The sequence below is a fragment of the Phascolarctos cinereus genome, unplaced genomic scaffold (assembly GCF_003287225.1).
Source record: "Phascolarctos cinereus isolate Bilbo 61053 unplaced genomic scaffold, phaCin_HiC Scaffold_726;HRSCAF=1367, whole genome shotgun sequence".
NCBI classification, from domain to species: Eukaryota; Metazoa; Chordata; class Mammalia; order Diprotodontia; family Phascolarctidae; genus Phascolarctos; species Phascolarctos cinereus.
The window spans coordinates 223,322,559-223,341,858 of record NW_027556098.1 but is presented as its reverse complement, the minus strand read 5'-3'; the positions used below and the strand labels follow the sequence as shown (position 1 = coordinate 223,341,858).

General features: G+C 37.2%; 1 protein-coding gene across 1 annotated transcript in view; it reads right to left on the bottom strand.

Moving 5' to 3' along the window:
* Nucleotides 1-8,497: 8,497 nt before the first annotated feature.
* Nucleotides 8,498-19,300, bottom strand: part of LOC110211528 (sodium channel protein type 9 subunit alpha-like) — a 109,423-nt gene continuing 98,620 nt past the window's right edge. The window contains 3 exon segments of the mRNA XM_020990898.2: nucleotides 8,498-11,808; nucleotides 14,815-15,085; nucleotides 18,645-18,740. Coding sequence (XP_020846557.2) covers nucleotides 10,643-11,808; nucleotides 14,815-15,085; nucleotides 18,645-18,740 — 1,533 coding nt within the window. The 3' untranslated portion in view covers nucleotides 8,498-10,642.

The window sequence follows — 19,300 nt, the reverse complement described above, 5'->3', positions numbered from 1 at the left end:
ACTTTGTCTTGAAACAAATAATTTTAGTCAAACAAAACAAATTTACATATTGGCTGTATCTGAAGTGTATTTAATTCTATATCTCTAATCTCCCACCTTTCTTCAAGAAGTTGGGAACAAGCATCATTAGCAGTATTCTAAAGTCATAGTTGGTCATTATTGCATTGATTGAATTGCTTACTATTTCAAATTTATTTTCCTTTACATTATTATAATCACTATATTATGTGACCAGAACTAAGTCACTTTACTCTTCAAAAGTCTTCCCAGATTTCTCAGAATCCTTCCCTTTTATTATTTTTCAGAATAACACTTTATTACTTTCACATATAAAAATTTCTTCAGCTGTATTTCAATTGATGTCCGCCTGCTTTTCCTCCAATTCCTTCATACAACAAAATGTGATATTGTAAGTATTTTTGTACATGTGAGGTCTTTCCCTCTTTGATTTCTTTGGGATAGGAATAGTATTACTGTCTAGAATGTATGTGAGGTTTATGTTACTTTGAGGATCTACTGTAGATCCAAATTGTTTTCTAGACTTGGTAAACCATTTCACAGCTAAAAAGACAGTGAATTAGTATGGCTGCCCATTTGCAGCTACTCCAACAATTGGCATTTTCCATTTCCTCCCAGCTTTACCAATATGATATATATTAAGTAGAAATTCAGAGTTATTTTGTTTTACATTTCTTTTAACATTAGTCATTTAGAGCATTTTATAGGGTTATTTATAGCTTGCATTTCTGCTTTTGAAAACTGCCTGTTCATGTCCTTTGACCATATTTCTATTAGGGAATAGCTGTAATCCTTACAATTTAGATGAATTCATGATATATCTTAGATTTCAGATCTCTATCAGCTAAATTTATTATTAATATTTTCATTGTTGTTTCCTTTCTAAAAATTCTGACTATGATGCTTTTATTTGTGCAAAATATTTTTAACTACATTTAAAATTGTCCATTTTGTCTTTTATGGTCTGAGATAATAATGCATTTGCTTATTACTATTCTCTTCCCAGCTCTACCACCTCTCTTAAAAGCCCCTCTCCTCTTTCCTATTCTCTGACAATTTCCTCGATTACTTTAATGATTTTTTAAATTCAAAACTGTGGGTGCATGTAAGGAGAATGAAAGGGCAGTTCAATTCTCTTTGCCTCATTCAAATAGCTTGAGTTTCAGGAGATGTGGACGCTTTCCATTATCTCCTTCATTTGCAGACTCTTCTGACAAACTCCAATTATAAGAAATAGTAGGTTCCTTCTCTTTTTTCTTCATATCTTTCCTAGTATAATCCTATTTCCACACTTCTTTTTCGTCTCTTAAAACCAATAATCTAGAACAGAATCACAATCGGGCCCTGTGTTTCTTTCTTTACTCTTTTTGCTATGCTTGAAGAAAATAGAATTCTAGAGGCATACTTGTCTCTTTTCCTATCAGAATGTAAACACTTGGTCGATTAGCCCTTTTCATTTACTCAAAACTTTCAGGTTTCTCTTGCTTCCTACATTTATGTTTCAATATGAGTTGGCTCCATTCCTTGTTATGGCCCTGACAGGCAATGACTAGAAGCAGAGACTACTGCTTCTTACATCTTGTGGAGAATACCAGGAAAGGGCTTTCTAGGTATTGAACCATCTTCTTCCCTGGAAAGTCAGCCAATGGCCTTATCCCCTACTGTGACTCTAGCTTCAGGCCTTTTGGAGAGTCTTGAGGTTTTCTCCCTATTCAATGACCTAATGGGGGCTGGCCCCATCTATCAAAAGGCCAGTTAAAATATTCTGCTGGCCTTGGCTAGTTTTACATACCCCTTTTCTGTTTTGCCCCAGTTACTTAAGGTTTCTGACCCTCTTGTACAATCCTGTGATGGATGGAGGAACTTACTGGTGTTTTTCTTTGGTTGTATTGCTTTTTATTTTATTTAAAACCCTTTAAAATTTTTGCTGAGGTATTTGTCACAAGAGTTGGGCTCAGTTAGGAGAATTTATGTTGTCACCATTTTTTTTTAACAAAATTAAGACTTTTCCTTTCCATGAAAGTTTTGTCTTCCTATCTTCTCAATTTCCTTTGGAGCTGGGAAGGGGAACTGAATTGAAAGTGAGTGGCCATCCTGTGAGTCTGAAAGTGGTCATTTCTGAGTCCCTGTGCCTTTCTGGAGGGGCTTCTAGGATACCCCAGGGAGAAGAAAATTCTTTTCCATACTTACATTTCTCAGTTTTGACTTTCAGCCTGATTTAACTGGTAGAGGAAGTGTCTGAGATAAAATTGGGTAGGACAAGGCCAGGAAGGGAGCTAGAAATTCAGTTCCTGCTAAAGAACCACAACTTCCTCCACTCCCTTCTGTCTTCCTTAAACTAGGGATTTCCCCCACCCTGGAGGCTTTGCTCTCCAAACCTACTCCACTTTTTCCTTAGATTAGAGCTCTGCAGCATGGGTGAGATTAGAATTAGAGTTCACCTGGAAAAAGACAGAATGGCTGTCTCCCTGCTCAGAGAGAAGCCAAATTTCAACAACTTATATAAAAGAGAACTGAATTAATATAAAGTTTGAGGGCAAAACCACTTTCCGGGTTTGATTGACCACATCCCCTTATTGAAGGTATGAGAATTATAGCTGAGAGGATGACCTTGAGTCCTAGGTTTGGTGTTTCTCTTTGTGTTATTCTATTTCTTCATCAACAAAAGAGAATAGAAGAGTCAGAGTTTGTAAAACTGGGGAAACTGAAGTCCCCAGTGCTGTTAAACAATGATCATTACCTGGTTTATAGATCAGCCACCAGAGATGAAAATTTGGAAAAAATACTGAATCCTATTGACAGGGTGCTTGGGTGCTTGTATTTGGGTGCTTGTACTTGGACCCCAATTTCTCCCTAGCCTCAGAAACACTATCCATGACAGTTTCTCCCTAGCCCAAGGCCACTGTGCCTAGCAATTACTCATGAGTGGGCCCTAGCAAGCGTAACAATAAACTTTGCCACCTTGACTTAAAGAATGCTTGAGTCTGTGAATTCATTCCAGCTGACCCACTGTGTACTTCAGTCTTTGAGGGGTCACAACCTCTCAACCTATCATACCACCACATTTATGGTACCCAATGTGGGGCTAGTCTGAAGTCTCAGGCCTTCTTTGACTCAAGGTAAGCCTCCCACCTGACTGTTCCTGAGTCTGGCTATGTTGTGAAATTGCTACTGCATGATTGGAGAACTGTACTGTTATCAGAATTCAAACAGAGCTAAGGATTTTCTATCCTGTCATATTTGGTATCCCACATGTCCCTGCCTTTTCCTTTTATAGTAGATATCTCTGATCAGAGTAAGTGGTCAGTAAAAGATATGAGCACAATATAAGTATGTGAGATCTTGCTGTTTTAATCTGAATTTGTAGTCATTCTGTGGCCTAAGCAAAAGTAAAATCAGTGTCTGAATTTATCATATGTAAAAGATTCAATTTCTGAAGCATAGTTAGAGAAGGATAAACAAGCTTGTGGAAAAAGATTGTGTATCCATTCAGTTGTGAGGTTAAAGTTAGGAACCTCTTTTGTTTAAAGCAGTTTTTTCAAGAGCCCCCTCCCTAACCTAACCACCTCAGAGGTCTTTGCCACCCCTTTTGTCCTGCCCACTCCTTTATAGGAAAATTTTTCTATCTCAACATCCTGTTTCTCAATGAGGAATTATTCCCTTGCTTGGGAAACAAGCTCTATGGGCCACTGTATAGGTAAAGACACTTGCTGGGGGAGGGATTGTAAATGTCTCTGCTAGTCTCTTGACTTGAACCACGTGTAATGACGCCTAGAGCAATGAGTGTCCCCAGAACTTTATCTCTGCCAGCTGTACCACCTGTTCTGAGGGAACACTCCCTACTTGCACTTATGTCCAAATTCCTCTTGCTGTTCTCCTAGTAGGTATTTCTTATTTAACCTTCTCTTCTCAGTTGACACACAGTGCTACAGCCCCCCCCCCCCAGCTATAACACTCTTATTGATCTTTTGAAAGTTTCTCTCTTACTTGGAATATTAGCATGTACTCATACTGATCCATGGGGCATCCATGCACAGTACCTTTTACAAACAGGCCCCATCTGCCCTAAGGGATACTCCCTCCTTTGTGGGATGGGTGGGCCAGGTGGTGAGGATTCTGGGGACGAAGTAAAGCAAAATGCTGCTACTTGGCAGGACCCCAGGACTGTTGTTCTGGCCACCTGGTGTTTAACAATTTATAAGGATTTTGGTGTGTGCTCTTTGGATTTTTGGCACCACCACTGACCATTTTCAATATTACTAAACCCAGAACCTCTACCCTAACAAAAGAAAGCATGGATTCTGGGACAATGTTATCTGATACCTTAAAAAGGGAACAGAGTATCTCATGCCTTGGTATGGACATTTACAACATGAGATCATTCTTTCAAAACTGACAGGGACCATTCACCAATTGGCAAATGACACAGCTTATAGTCTCTGGGACATTCAGCAACCTCTGGATTCCCTGGAAAATGTGGTCCTGGATAATCAGATAGCTTTGGATTATCTGCTTGCTTAGTGGAGGTGTCTGTGTCCTGGACAACACCTCCTGCTGTATGTATATTAACAATTCTTAATAGATGGAGCTCAATAGGACTAGAGAAAGCCACCTGAATGTGAGACATCCATGAAAACCTTAGTACACCAGGGTCATCCTCTTCTTGGGGATTCTGGATTCTCTCTATGTTAACTACCATTCTTGTCCCACTCCTGATTTTTACTTCTTTTTGGCCTTCGTCTGCTTAATCTCCTTGACAGATTTGTCTCCTCTAGGCTCAGTGCCCTCCATTTCCAGATGACTTCTCAGGCTAGGTACCAACGTCTGCCTGAGACCACAACTCATCATCCCTTGGACCTGGCATCGGCCAAATTCCAGACACTGGATAGAGAACAGACTCCTTGAACTGAAGGACCCCTGGAGGCAGGGACAGCTCTACATCCAATCCCAGCAGGAAGCAGTTTCAGAAGCTAAGACCTTCGTCTCTTACCCCAAAAGATTTTGGTTCCCATCTGTTTAAGGGAGGAATGATGGGGTGCTGGGATGCTTGTGTTTGGGTGCTTGTACTTGGACCCCAATTTCTCCCTGGCCTCAGAAACACTATGCCTGACAGTTTCTCCCCAGCTCAAGGACACTGTGCCTAGCAATTACTCATGAGTGGGCCCTAGCAAGACCATTATCTCTTACCCTGGTGCAGTTACAAACAGCACCTGAAGGAATTATTAGTTTGAACTGGCTTTGCATTGGGTCATAAAGGCATACTACCACCCTACCTCATTATCTACATCCTGGGCTCCTCATTAACTGTATTCTAGACTTAAGACATATGTATACTCCCTACATCTATCTTGTCAAACAAGACATTGATTGGTAGCAGACTGAACAACTCTCAGTGACCCTGAACTCTAGCTAACTTAGTGATGTAGCAGGCCTAAAACCACACCTCTATGTGGCCCCCCCTTGTGGGTTTTTCCCAGTGAACTCTGGGTAAAATGCCTGTGCAGTAGGTACAAGAAGTGCATGTTCTTTTAAGAAGTGACCACTCTTTAACCATTCCTGATCCCATCTTGAATTACCTAGTTAGCATATTTGGCACATGTTTTGTTGTATTTTATCCTATGTAAACTTTGACTGTACCACTCTAAGATTGCATGAATCCTTAAGAATCCTTGCCTGCTGAAAAGCGTAACAATAAACTTGCCATCTTGACTTAAAGAATGCTTGAGTCTGTGAATTCATTCCAGGTGACCCATTGTGTACTTCAGTCTTTGAGGGGTCACAACCTCTCAACCTCTCATACCACAACACTATCAGTTAGGGTGCAACTTCTGAGAAAGGGACCAGGAAGAGGAGTCTAAAGTTCAGCCTAATCCTAAGGGGAGTAGATAGCTGGGATGACATTTTGTTGTTTTAGTTCATTATTATTGTTATTATTTTTTTTAATTTAACAGATGTATTATCTATTGGGAAGGTAGGTGGTGAAGTGGATAGGGCGCTGGAGTCAGGAAGACTCATCTTGATGAGCCCAAATTCAGCCTCTGATACCCACCAGCTGTGTGACTGGGCAAGTGAACCAACCCTGTCTGCCTCAGTTTCCTCCTCTGTAAAATTAACTGAAGAAGGAAATGGTAAATACCTTTGAATCTTCTCCCCCACTTAATAGTATTTTACTTTTTTTCCAATTACATGTAAGGATAGTTTTCAACATTCAATTTTATAAGGTTTTTTGTCCCAGATTTTTTTCTCCCTCACTCCCTTCTCCCTTCCCCAACATAGCAAGCAATCGGATATAATCTATGTACAATCTTATTAAACATATTTCCATATTAGTCAGGTTGTGAAAGAAGAATCAGAACAAAAGGGAAAAACCATGAAAAAGGAAAAAAAAGAGAGAAAATAGTATACTTCAATCTGGATTCAGATACCATAGTTCTTCCTCTGGATGTGGATAGCATTTTATATTATAAATCTTTTGGAATTGTCTTAGATCATTGTGTTGCTGATAAGAGCAAAGTATCAAAGTTGATTGGATGACTTATTTCTTTATAGGAGGCTTTCTGCTCGTCCAAGAACAAGAATTTTATTTTTTAAATATACATTTTTATTATTACCATAATCATCAATATACACGAACATTTCAGTGTACATAGAACAAGAGGTTTGTCTATAAATCTATAAGCTTCTATTAAATAGAATTTTTAAGTATATATTAAATTTAATATAGTACTAACAAAACTTTCCTATTTGCATTCCCTTCTGAATGTTTTTTTTCTTATCTTTCTCTCTCTCTCTCTCTCTCTCTCTCTCTCACTCACTCTCTCTGTAGGGCAGAATGAGACACACATTTTCAGACTTGGCCAATGTGTTGTTTTGTTTTGTTTGGCTATGTGAAGTATGCGGTTTCTGAAGTCAGAAGTTATGGGTCCAAATTCTGGCTCTGATGAAACAAGCAATTTATTTGTCTGACCTTGGGTAAGTTACAAACTCCTTGGCCTTCAGTTTCCTCATCTGGAAAATAATGGGATTAAACTAGATGGCCATTAAGATAACTATCATCCCTATATCCATTTCCAAATTATAAATTTACCTAGCAAAATTCTATGTATGGCATTTTGAAAATTATAAAGCATTGTATTGCATAATTACATGTTATTATAACAAATGAAACAGCATTTGGAGGGTAGTGAATAAATGGGTAAGGATAAATATTGAAATTCATGTAGTGACTTCCATTGTCTCCAGTCTGGCTTGTTTTCAGTGTAATTGTTAATCAGTTTTGGGGAGGCTCTGCTTGTTGGGGGAGGTGTCACTGAGCCTGTAGCTTTTGTAGTGCCTGCTATCATACCATACCTGCTAGCCAGCCAGTTGAAGCTAATTCCCCTTACGCATGCTCTCATTTCCTTAAGATGCAGAAATTGGGGAGTAACTACAATGTAATGACCCATTCCCTTTTGCTGATGTGGACTTATCCAAATTGTCTTTATCTCATTATGAAAGTTATCAGTAAAAGCTGGTTCCATCTTGAATCCTTGCTGATCGCTAGTGATCAGCTATTAAGGTTACCTTGACATAGTTTTTAAAATAAATTCCTTTTAATTCCATTTTCCCCTGAGTTTTGCCTCATTAATTAGGGTCAAAATCTGAACAAAGAATTTTCCTTTTACCATAGAGACGCAAAAAATAAAAGAAAAGGAAAAAAGGAACATAAAACATTAAAAGGACCTTTTTTAAAAAAGAAAAAAAATTGGTTTTAATATAAGAAAGTTTAGCAAAACTTACTCTTCCTTGAGGAAAAAATAGACAAGAATTTCAGCTGAGCCCAAAGTGGAAGATGCCAGAGTCTAGAAGAGCAGCATCCAGCAGTCATTCAATAGCAGCAGAGGCTACAAGTTCAGCAGTAGGCAAGATGAGCATGATGACATCACTAGAAGATATCAGCCACCTTACAGTATTAGAGGCGATTCACCTATCCCACAGGTGCTTCAGTTACAAGTGCTCCCTACATTGGCTTTCTATTCTTCCTACTAATGTTGTATTTATGGTGTAAGGGAGCAATTTTGTTGCTACTTTTCTTACTCCGACATTTCATTAAACACCTTGGATATGAACCATTGCTGTCTTCTAGATGCCTAGCCATCTCTTTACGACTGTAACTCATAAGACAGAGTTCTCCTGTCTTGGTAGAGGGAATTTTCCTCAGTAAGAGTAGTGGCCAGGAAAGGGGGTTATGGTCTAGCAAATCCCAGGGCAGAGCCAATGGCAGTGGTAATTTGATTACAGCTCTCAGAGAAAGAGGTGGGTTTAGGGGAGGCTTTGAAGGTGATAGATCCTAGGAGTATGAAGCTAAATGAGTGCTCAGTTCCTTCTAGGCAGAGTGGGGGTTATATAATTATTTTGAAAGAAACAGATTTAATTTACTTGAATACCTAAATAACAATGGGACATTCAGTTGCAAAGAAAAACAAGAGGCAATTAGTCATAAATTTTAATAGTGCATGATTAATTTTTATTTATTTAAAGAACATACATCTCATTGAGTTATTTTTTTAATATAAAGTTTGTATTGGCTTTAACAAAGTAAAACAATATTTAGTATGAGATATATAATACCTTTACTATTTGTTATTAAATGCAGAATATCTGCAAAAACCTTACTGAACCTATTTTCAAAGCACTTAGGCAATCAAATGCTGGCTTTAAGGGTAGTTGTATTAGAATATAGTTTTCATAATCAATTAAATTCAATAAGCACATATAAAGCATTTAATATATGCCAGGCACTGTGAAAAGAATAGAACATAAAATACAGCAAAAAACAATCCTTATAGAATCCCTATATTCTACTAGAGAGAAATATATAGAACCGGTAAGTGAATACAAAAGATATATAAGGTAAGTACTAATTAACGTCTTTTTTTGGGGGGGAGGGGAAGGAGTTCTATTTCTAAGTTAGTTATCATTGCTTGTCATGTTATATCACAATGCAGCTAAGGTTATAACACTTTATTATAGAAAAAATAAAGTTGTTCCGCATAGTGTCCCTCAAAGGTATAATGATTATCATACTCTGGATATAGGAGGTGAAGGGAAGGATGAAGATAGTTAGACAAGACAAATATATATATGTATGTGTGTATGTGTGTATGTGTGTGTGTGTATACATACATATATATACATCCATATGTTATAACCTTCAGACTGCTGATACTTGCAGGATCCTGAATACATTCTTATAAAAGCTTGTCAGTGACATCATTGACAGACATTTAGAGCTCATGTATGTTATATACCTGGCACTGCATTGTGCTGGTAGATATGTAATGTGATAAATGTATCTAAGTCATATCTGTTTGCTCAGCCAAGCATCACAGTATGTATCTATTTCTAAAAAAGCAAGCATTTCATAGAGAGCTGTTCTGAGAGTTGAAGGATAGTTAAGAAATACCTGTAGATGGGAGCAGAAATATCTGTATGTTCACCATTCTAGGTATTTTAGAGTAATAAGGTGCAGTGCTATGTTTCATTGAAAACAATGAAGAAAGTGTTAGTTTTTTTATGCCACTGACTGCCTGTGTTTTAATAAGAAAATGTAGCCTTAGTATGGTTTCTTAGATCATGTGCAAGGTGTGGGGATAGTGTCTTGGATTCTTTAACTAGGCTCCTTGAATATACATGCATACATATGTGTATGTATGCATTTATATACATATATGTATGTACTTCAATATAATTGGTTTCCTTTATAATCCTAAGTGCTTTATATTATGCATTCAAAACATTCTGAGAGGCAGTTTACAGACCAGATTGTGAAAGGGGTCTATGACACATATAAAAAAAAAATTAATGACTATTGGGCAGAGGAGGCTAGCAAGATGAGACAAAGGCTGGGTACACAGCCTTTTAGGAGTGATTTCTGCACTTTTGAGAATGAATGGTTAAAATATTATTAAAAGTCAGCAGCTTACATATTTTGGAAATCCCATGGGACTTTAAGGCATGAAACTTTTAATTCAGATGCAACATGAAATACATTTTAGATGCCTCAAAACTGACAAAACTTTTCCATGCAAAGATATGTTGTTCTGATAACGTGTTTTCCCTGTGTGTGAGCTAAACCTTCAGTAGCTGCAACAACTTTTATCATTGCATTGCAGGGAATCAGTAAAATCATTTAATTTTGCTGGTTGTGTTTCTTAATATATTTGTGGTGGTGGAGGAGTGGGGAGTGAATGGCACAGATCCTACAAAAGGAGGACAAGGGCAGAAGTGAAACATTCTACTCATGTGTTTTATTAAATGCAAGAAATTTAGATCCTGCCTCCCTTAATCCATGATCCCTGTCTTTCTGAACTGTTTTTGGTCATTCCTCTTTTGCAGGAGAAGCAATGCAAATAATGCTCCCATATCAAATTTGCTTTGATATGGAATCACAGTTAGTAAATAAAGTGTCACTACTGTTAGAAGCATCAACCTTAAGCTTATGTCGGTAAAAACAAACAAACAAACAAGCAAAAACAAACAAAAAAAACCAGTTGCTTTGGCATAGACTTACTAAAATAATCCTGTCTTCAAAATTGGTTATTCTGAAAGTTTTAATCAATTGCTGACAGAATAGAATTTCTACTTACTTTTGCTTTTCCCTGCCACCTTTGCCTTTGTCTTCCTTTCCTGTCTGGTCAGTTTCATGTTTCTCTCTCTCTTGTTCTATTATGCTACCCAATGAAGCTATTGAAGTGGGAGAATGGCTTATATCATCCGCTTTCTCTAGAGCAGAGTTCTCATTAACCTGATCAAAGTTTATGTTATCTTTAATAATTGGATCCTCTCTGCCTCCATCTTTGTTTTTATGTATACCTGATACATGTTCCCCTAAAATATGCTGAAAGACAGGGGCTGATACTTGCTCTTGTTTTTGTTTTATAGTAACTGGTTCGTAGGAAATTTCAAAAAGACACGATGACAGAAACTGCTCACGCATGGGCAAATGGAGCCGGTCAAACTCTTCACTTTCACCTACAACACGTTTTGCAAGAGCAAACAGGACATCAGGACAGAAAACTCGATTGCCTCTTGCCACAGGCAGATCCATGGCCATGAGCTGGACTTTATTTGGCTTTGCTATAAGAAGAGGAGGATTCAATGAAGCAGCAAAATCAGAGAGCTGACCATAATCTATAAAATGAGTTGTGTCAGGATCAAATTTTTGCCAAACCTCATAGAAATTGTCAAAGGCTTCTTCTCTCAGGGATTTAGCATTTTCTTCAGTCACAGCATTGAAAATCTCAAAGATAACAACAATGAACATGTTTACAAGCAACAGAAAGGATATGATGAGATAACTCACAAAATAGAAAATCCCAAAAGAGGGACTTCCACAGTCTCCTTTCAAAGGAATTCCTGGGTGAAGTTTTTCAGGGTCACAGCCTGGTGGTCCTGTGATAAGCATTGGTGCTAGCAGACCATCCCAGCCAGCAAATGTGGTAATTTGGAAGAGGCAAAGCATGCTGTTGCCAAAGGTTTCAAAGTTGAACATATCATTAATTCCAGCAACTTTCTTAACATAGGCAAATTGGGACATTCCGATGATAGCATAGATAATCATGACCAAAAAGAGCAGAAGCACAATGTTCAACAAAGCAGGAAGGGACAGCATCATTGCAGAGAGCAGTGTTCCTATGCCCTTGGTTCTTTTAATGAAATTCAAGACTCTTCCACACCTGATGAGACGGATCACTTGCATCTGGCCATAGGTCAGGAAATATGTGCGTGTCAATTCGGTTAGTAGTATAACTTTGGAAAAAACAAACATAAAAAGGAAAATATTTCAACATATTGCGAACTCACAAATTGCAGATTTGAGTGGTCGATCCCTGCTGGGAGCTACAATAGTGAGAGAAGAAGTATGCCCTGACTGTCTCCTTCTCCTTAGAGCCCCTCCCATAGTAACACTGTGAGCCATGGAAACTGGAGATTCAAAGGGAAGGGAAAGGGATGTACTTGATTCTGGATACTGAATACTTTCCTTATCCACTGTTTAGTAAATAAAGCTAGTTTATATTTTGAAGCTTAATGGACAGCCTTAGCAGAAGGTAAAATACTGTATGAAATTCCTAGGTTCTATGAAAATGGAGTGAAATGAACTGATTAGTGAAAGGTCCTTAAAGTATGTCTAGGCCATTTACATCATGATACTGACATATATACATACCACATCACATCCTTTAGAACACAAATGTCTTTACTCTCTATATTTGTCTCCTTAGATTAAACCCATGGTTTAACTTCCCTCTCCACACTTATTCCCTCCAAATAATTCTATTGAATTGCAGATTGCAGTCTATACCTAACAGATACAGTAACTATAGATTGAATAGGAGCACCAAGATCATAAAATAATTTGCAATGTTATTATTGTGTAAATCTAGAATGCTAATGAACTAACTTATTTAAGGTCTAGACATCTAGAATTGTGATTTTACCAGTGTGGGGAATTCTCAGTATATAAATTCCTTCTATTAATATAGATTGGCAACATGCTTTCAATTTATAATGTTGCAGAGATGACTGAAACATTAATAGATCTGACTTGTCCATGACCACACAGGTAGAATGATAGAGGCAATTTTAAATTCAGGTTTTCTGACCCTAACTCTAGCCTTCAATCCTCTATGTGATATTCCCTTGACATGCTTCTCTAATGAATTGACTTCATCCTGAATATTATGACTGTGAAGAGCTAAAATAGTTGGTGAATAGAAATTTCCTAGTAGCTGCCCAAGGCCAGAGCTACTAATCCTTCATCCTTATATTTCACTTTTCTAACTTCACATTAGAGACCACCAACTGAATGTCTTAGTGACATCTAAAACTTAACATGTCCAAAATCAAACTCATCATCATTCTCTTAAACCCTTTCATCTTGTAAACTTTCCTATTATTGTTGAGGGCATTACCATTCTCTCAGTCACCTATGCTTTCAATGAAGGTATCATTCTCAGCTTCCCATTCTCTCTCATTCACCATATCCAATCTGTTGAAAAATCCTGTCAATTCTAACTATCTGTTGTATATGTTCCACTCTCTCCTCTGACACTACTACCATCCTGGTCTAGGTCCTCATCAACTCACACCTGGATTATTGCAATAACCTGCTGGTTGGTCACCTGTCCTCAAGTCTCTTCCAACTCTATTCCATCTTCCATTAAGCTACCAAATTGATCTCCCTAAAGTGCAAGTCTGACCATGCCACCCTCCTTTCAATGAACTTCCAATCACCTTCAGGATCAAATATAAAGTCTTCTGTTAGGCATTCAAAGCCCTTCATGACCTGGTCTCCTCCTACTTTTCCAGACCTATCATACTTCATCACATATACATACTCTGAGATCCAGTTACACTGAACTCCCTGTTGTTCCTCTATTAAGGCATTCCACCTCTCAACTCAGGGCATTTCCACTGGCTACCCCCTGCCACATGACTAGAATTGTATCCTTCTCCATCACTATCTCCTGGATTCCCTGAGTTTCTTCAAGTACCAACTATAAGAAATCTTTCTGATGCCCCTTAATGGTAGTTCCTTCTCTTTTTTTGACTTTCTCCAATTTATTTCATATATATATATATATATATATATTTATATTATGTATATAAATTATATACATAAAAATTAGATATAGTTTGTTTTGCATGTTCTCTCCCCTACTAGACTGTGAGCTTATTCAGAGCATAGACTGTTTAAAAACAAAACAAATCAAAAACTTTTTTGTATCTCCAGAGATTAGAAAAGCACCTTGCACATAGTAGGTGCTTAATGAATGCATGTTGACTGACTGAATGATAGCAATATACCTTTATATATCTGAAGTGTTATCATATTCTCAGTCCAGACTGATTCCTTTAAATGACTCCATGATCTCTAGATGCCAGATATTTTCCAACTTGTCTATATTCTTAAAATGTAGCACCCAGAGTACAGCACAGTTCTCCTGTTGTGGCATGACTAGGCTGGAGTATAGCAGTATTATGTTTCCTTTATTATGGACACACAGCTCCCAACTTTTGTGGTTGTCATTGCACTGATGATTAATATTAAGGTTAGTCACGGAAACCTCGCACGCTTTCCCCATGGACTATAATTTAGCCAAACCTCTGCTATCTTTTTGCTTATGAAGTAGGTTTTTTGGGGACAAAAGCATTGATCTTTATAATTACTGATATTAAAATGCATGTTATTTGACTAGTCCCATCGTAGTCACTCAATGAGAAGTACCAGACTCCTGCAACCACCTTGGGTAAAATTGTCTGTCTTTGGTCTTAGTCAAGACTTATGCATGCAATTCTTATAGTGATTTTGCTGTAAGAATTTGCCCTAAATATGCCAAGGCAAGTTCCTCAGACCAAATAGATGAATGGCTTCAGTGTTGACTCTGATGCTATTAAATGCTTTCAAAGGAGGCAGTACATGAGAATGTCCACTGTTATACTGCCAGCATGGTGACTGATGCACCCATATACTTTCACTCTGTTTCCATGATGACAGCTCTCCTCATTGCCTATGGTTGTAGAATCAGCATGACTTTCACTGATTTCTTTTTTAATTTCCTTTTGTTATCTTTGTCTTTGTTCATCAGAAAGTGATTTGTCAAAGTCACAAGGCTAGTAAGTTTCTGAGGCCTCATTTGAACTCATGGCAAAAATAAAAATGGCTCAAAAGACAGGTTTTAGATTAGGAAGCTTGTAAGCTCTTGTCTGTTGGATTTCAGATCACTACAGGCACTTGAAAAGAAACATCCTTACCTGCAATGGAGATATGGACCACCACAAAATCAAAGATGTTCCAGCCTACAGTAAAGTAGTGATGGCGGAGGCCAATGAGCTTCAGCACACATTCTCCAGCGAACAGGCCAATGAACACTAGGTTGATCTGGTACAAAATTCCACTCTTATGGGCACTCTCTGTATCTGTTTCCACCATCATGATCATCGTGTTGAGACAGATAAGTACTAGGATGGTAATCTCAAAAGCATCTTTTGTTACAAGGTTAAATATATATCCTTGGAATTTGTTCTACAATAATGAAAGGATATCAAATGTATAGGAGTCTTGCAAATGCTTTTTAAAAATCATTAGGTTCATAAAATATATTTTTGATCAATAAAATTCAACTTTGATTCCTATCATAATTTCAGGATACATTGTTAAATGTATTGTTTTCAAGCCCTTAGAAAGGGGGGCTATGATTATTAAAAGCCATTATGGGTTGCCCAAGAACAAGTCATATCAGATTAATGTTATTTTCTTTTTTTGGACAGTTATCACAATGATAGATCAGGAGAATGTCTAGACATAATAAACTGACATCTGACAAAGTTCCTTACAGTTTTCTTGTGGAAAAAATATAGCACCAAAATATAGCACCTCTAGGTACCTGGCTACTTATATATGTATCCCCCAGAAAAGAATGTCCCAACTTCAACATGCTCTCAGAAGACACATCTACTCTAAATTTTATCACATAAGCCCTCACTAATGTCTTTTCCTTTAATAGCCAAAGGATACAATAAGTTCAAATCAAAGGCATTTAATAAAATAGAAGAATAAGAAAAGTAGCAATAAAATATCTCTTCTGTAAACCTATGTATACACACTATACCGCAAATACATGTAACATCAGTGGGAAAACCAGATTAAAAGGGGGAATTCATATGGAGAGGTACAAACATAAGGAACAAATGCTTTCAAGTCAACACATGGATGGGATCATAAATAGGAAATGTGTGTCTGGGAAAGACATAGAGGGGCAACTATACCTTCCAAAATAAAAGGACTGCTCATGTTTCCTACTTGTGTCATTGTGATATTCTCACTAGGCTTGCTCCTCACTGATTTTGTGTAATACATAGTTTCTACTAGATATGTGGCTTTTGTTTATTACTGGTTCCCTGATTCTGTGGTTTCTGATATTGCTGCCAGGTGCAGCTTCTCAGAACATCAAGTTATGCAGCTTCCTTCTGCTTCCCACTTCTTACTTGAATTGTACTTCTTACCTGGGATGCTGTTTTTTCTTCATAGAGAGACAGAGATCTGCTATGATTTCTTAGTTTAAAGCCCTAAGGCTTGATTTATGGCTAGAACACAGGTGTGCTCAACATATCCTGCCATTGGCTTAAGTTAAAAAAAACTTTCTTAAAAAAAGTCAGTAATTTCTCACCTGATATTTTTTTCCCTTACTGTATGGAACAATTTGTCAATTCCTTTGAATATGTTGGCTAGATGAGGCCAGTTTTTCAAATGTAGAGTCCTTGTTGTAGTCACCAAGCTTTCTGGTACACAAAACAGGATAATTTCCTGTAGCCTATTGCCTTCAGGCTAAATTCTGTTTTTTGAATAATGTTTCTTAGTCTCTGAGTCTTGGGTCTTTGCTAGATAACCCTCTCTACCTATAAGCCAGCAAATCTATGTGACTCTAACTTCTGGTAGCAAACCTACATTGAATTATCATCTATGAATTGACTACTCTTTGAACAAATTACCAGTTTTCAGGGGTTCAATGTCCTCTAGTTTCTCAATTCTCACTTTATTCTTCCCAGACTCAGTTCCCTCATCTGTAAAATGTGGGAGTTGTGTTAAGCTCTCTCTGAGGTCCCATCAAACTCTAAATTCTATGATTTTATTAGCTATTACATTAGCAAACAGAAAGAAGTTCCATGAAAATCTTGAGTCTAGAAAAATATCTTGAATTAAATGAGATAGCTTTTTTTTTTGACTGGCCAGAAAGGCTTTACCAAATTCTTTAAAATGTTTGTATAGAAAGCATTTATATGTGAACATATTGTAATGAGGCTGCCCAGGGGGAACATAGGCCTACAATTAACAAGTGAATGAAGCAAGACAAAATGATCTTTTCTGGAAAACTAGGAGCTCTTTTCAAGGTTTTGGAGGAATGGGGACAGCTAGGACAACAAGGTCAAGGGTTAAATGTCACTTTGATTCTGTGGGCAATGGAGAGGTCTGGCTTGCCCCTACTAATTGGGATTTTTCATTGCTTACTTAGAATCCAATTTCCTGGCATGGAGGAATTCTCAAAGTAGTGCCATTCCCAACACATACATATCTACTTTCTCCTACTTATCCCTAAATCTCAGCATGACAGACTCACCCAAGTCTAAGTTACCACTGGTAAGAAAATATTTGATTGCGGGTACATGTAAATCCCTATATTTCACTCCAAAAAAATTCAAGTGTATTTTTGTAGAATAGAAGAAACAGACAGTAGTAAAATAGGACTTGAGAATTTTAGAGGATTGCAAACTCAGTAATTTAGGAATGTATAATGTGGTAACTGAAGAAATCTAAACAGAACTGGGTTGCATTAATAAAAAATATGGTTCAGAATGAACAATGTTACAGTCTTGTGCCCTTGGCTCTGGAGAAACCACCTCTAGAGTAATGTATTCAGTTATAGATCTATTATTTTAGGAAGGACCTTGGCAAATCAGAGCATTAACAGAGGAGGGTGATGAAGAATGGAAAGTGAAGCCTGATAATAACATATAAGGCCTCTCACTGGAGGAACTAGGCTTATTCAAACTGGAAAAGCAAAATCACGATGACTATTTTCAAATATCTGAAGAATGGTTCAGAAGGCAGAACAAGATTTAGTGGATATAATTGGTACAATGGAAAGAATATTTGATTTTGAGTCAGATGACCTCAATTTGAATTCTAACTGTGCCACTCACTATGCATATGACCTCGGGCAAATCACCTAACACCTCTCTAGGCATAAGTTTCCTCTGTAAAGTGAGGCAGATGGACAAAATGACCTCTAACATCACTTTTTTCAACTCTGAATCTATGATCCTATGATCCTAGTAGAAAGAGTACTAGTCATGAAGTGAAAAGATGAGTTCCATCACCAGTGCTGACACTTAGTGATTATATAATTTTGAAAATCACTTAACTTTTCTGGTTTTCATTTTTTTCTTCATCTGTAAAATTTAGGAGGTGAATTTAATGAGGTATAAAATCCCTTACATCTAGCATGAAACCTTATCAGCGTATGGTGGTGATTCTGTGCTGTCCAAGGTTATGACAGTGTAGTATGAGCTTCAATAGGTTTTCCCAAGTTGAAAGACTTTGAGTATCAGCTCACTGACTGAATGTCTTCCAAAGCCTAGCCTTGCTAAGTTCAGAGAGGTTCATTACAGGGTGGTTGTCCTCTTATTAATGAATTTGTATGACTGTAGCAATTTAGGAAACTACCCACTTAAGGGCAACAGACAATCTACTGTTATTATATATATATGCTAAGAAGGATCAGAGAAATATTGTACTATGTATAATTTGTACATAATGCAAAGTGATAAATGACAACATAGCCTTGGATAAGAATTTTAGACATAAATTCTTATATCATCACTACTATAGATGATAAAAAAAAGAGCAGATGAGTTAAGGATATTGTGAAATCCCAATAATTTCTATTTTAAAATCAAAGGCTATATATTTTTTCAGAAATAAAAAAAAACCCTTGTCACTTTATATTTTGAAAAAGAAAAGTTTTTAATAGATGAAATAAAAGCATCTTTTGAAAATCTGGGTAAGTAATAGAAATTTGGCTTACCCCTGGGCGAGGTATTGGTTTCTTGTACCTTAGCTTTTTCATTGAGTTGTAGGATTTCTTCTGCCCCTCTGTCATAAAGATACACTCACCTCTCATGTAAAAAAAAAAAGAAATGAAAACTATTTAAAATCATATTTATCACCTCAGTTTTCTTCAAACCACTAACGTTTTTAGAGCCACAGTAACATGTAGCATTTTACCCTTTTAAAAATGGCTGTAATTATGTGAATTGTAGAAGTAAATAAAACCTATACTATGGACTCTATTTGTATGTAGCTTGGTACATCTATGCAAATATATATTACTTAGACATTTTGTTGTTCAGTCATTTCAGTTGTGTCCAACTTTTTGTATTTTCTTGGCAAAAATACTGGAGTGATTTTTCATCTTTTACAGATGAGAAACTGAGGCAAACAGGGTAAGTGACTTGCCCAAGATCATATAACTAGTAGATCTCTGAATTCAGATTTGAACTCAGGTCTTCCTGAGTGCAGTCCTGGCACTCTATGCACTAAGCCACTTGGCTCCCAAATTTAGATGTAGTCTGACTTCATTTTCTGCTTTCTATTGGGCTTTTCTGGGCATTCCACTGATAAATATATCATTATCAATCATCATGGATTCTTCATAATTCCCTTCTAAAACAGAAGGACAAT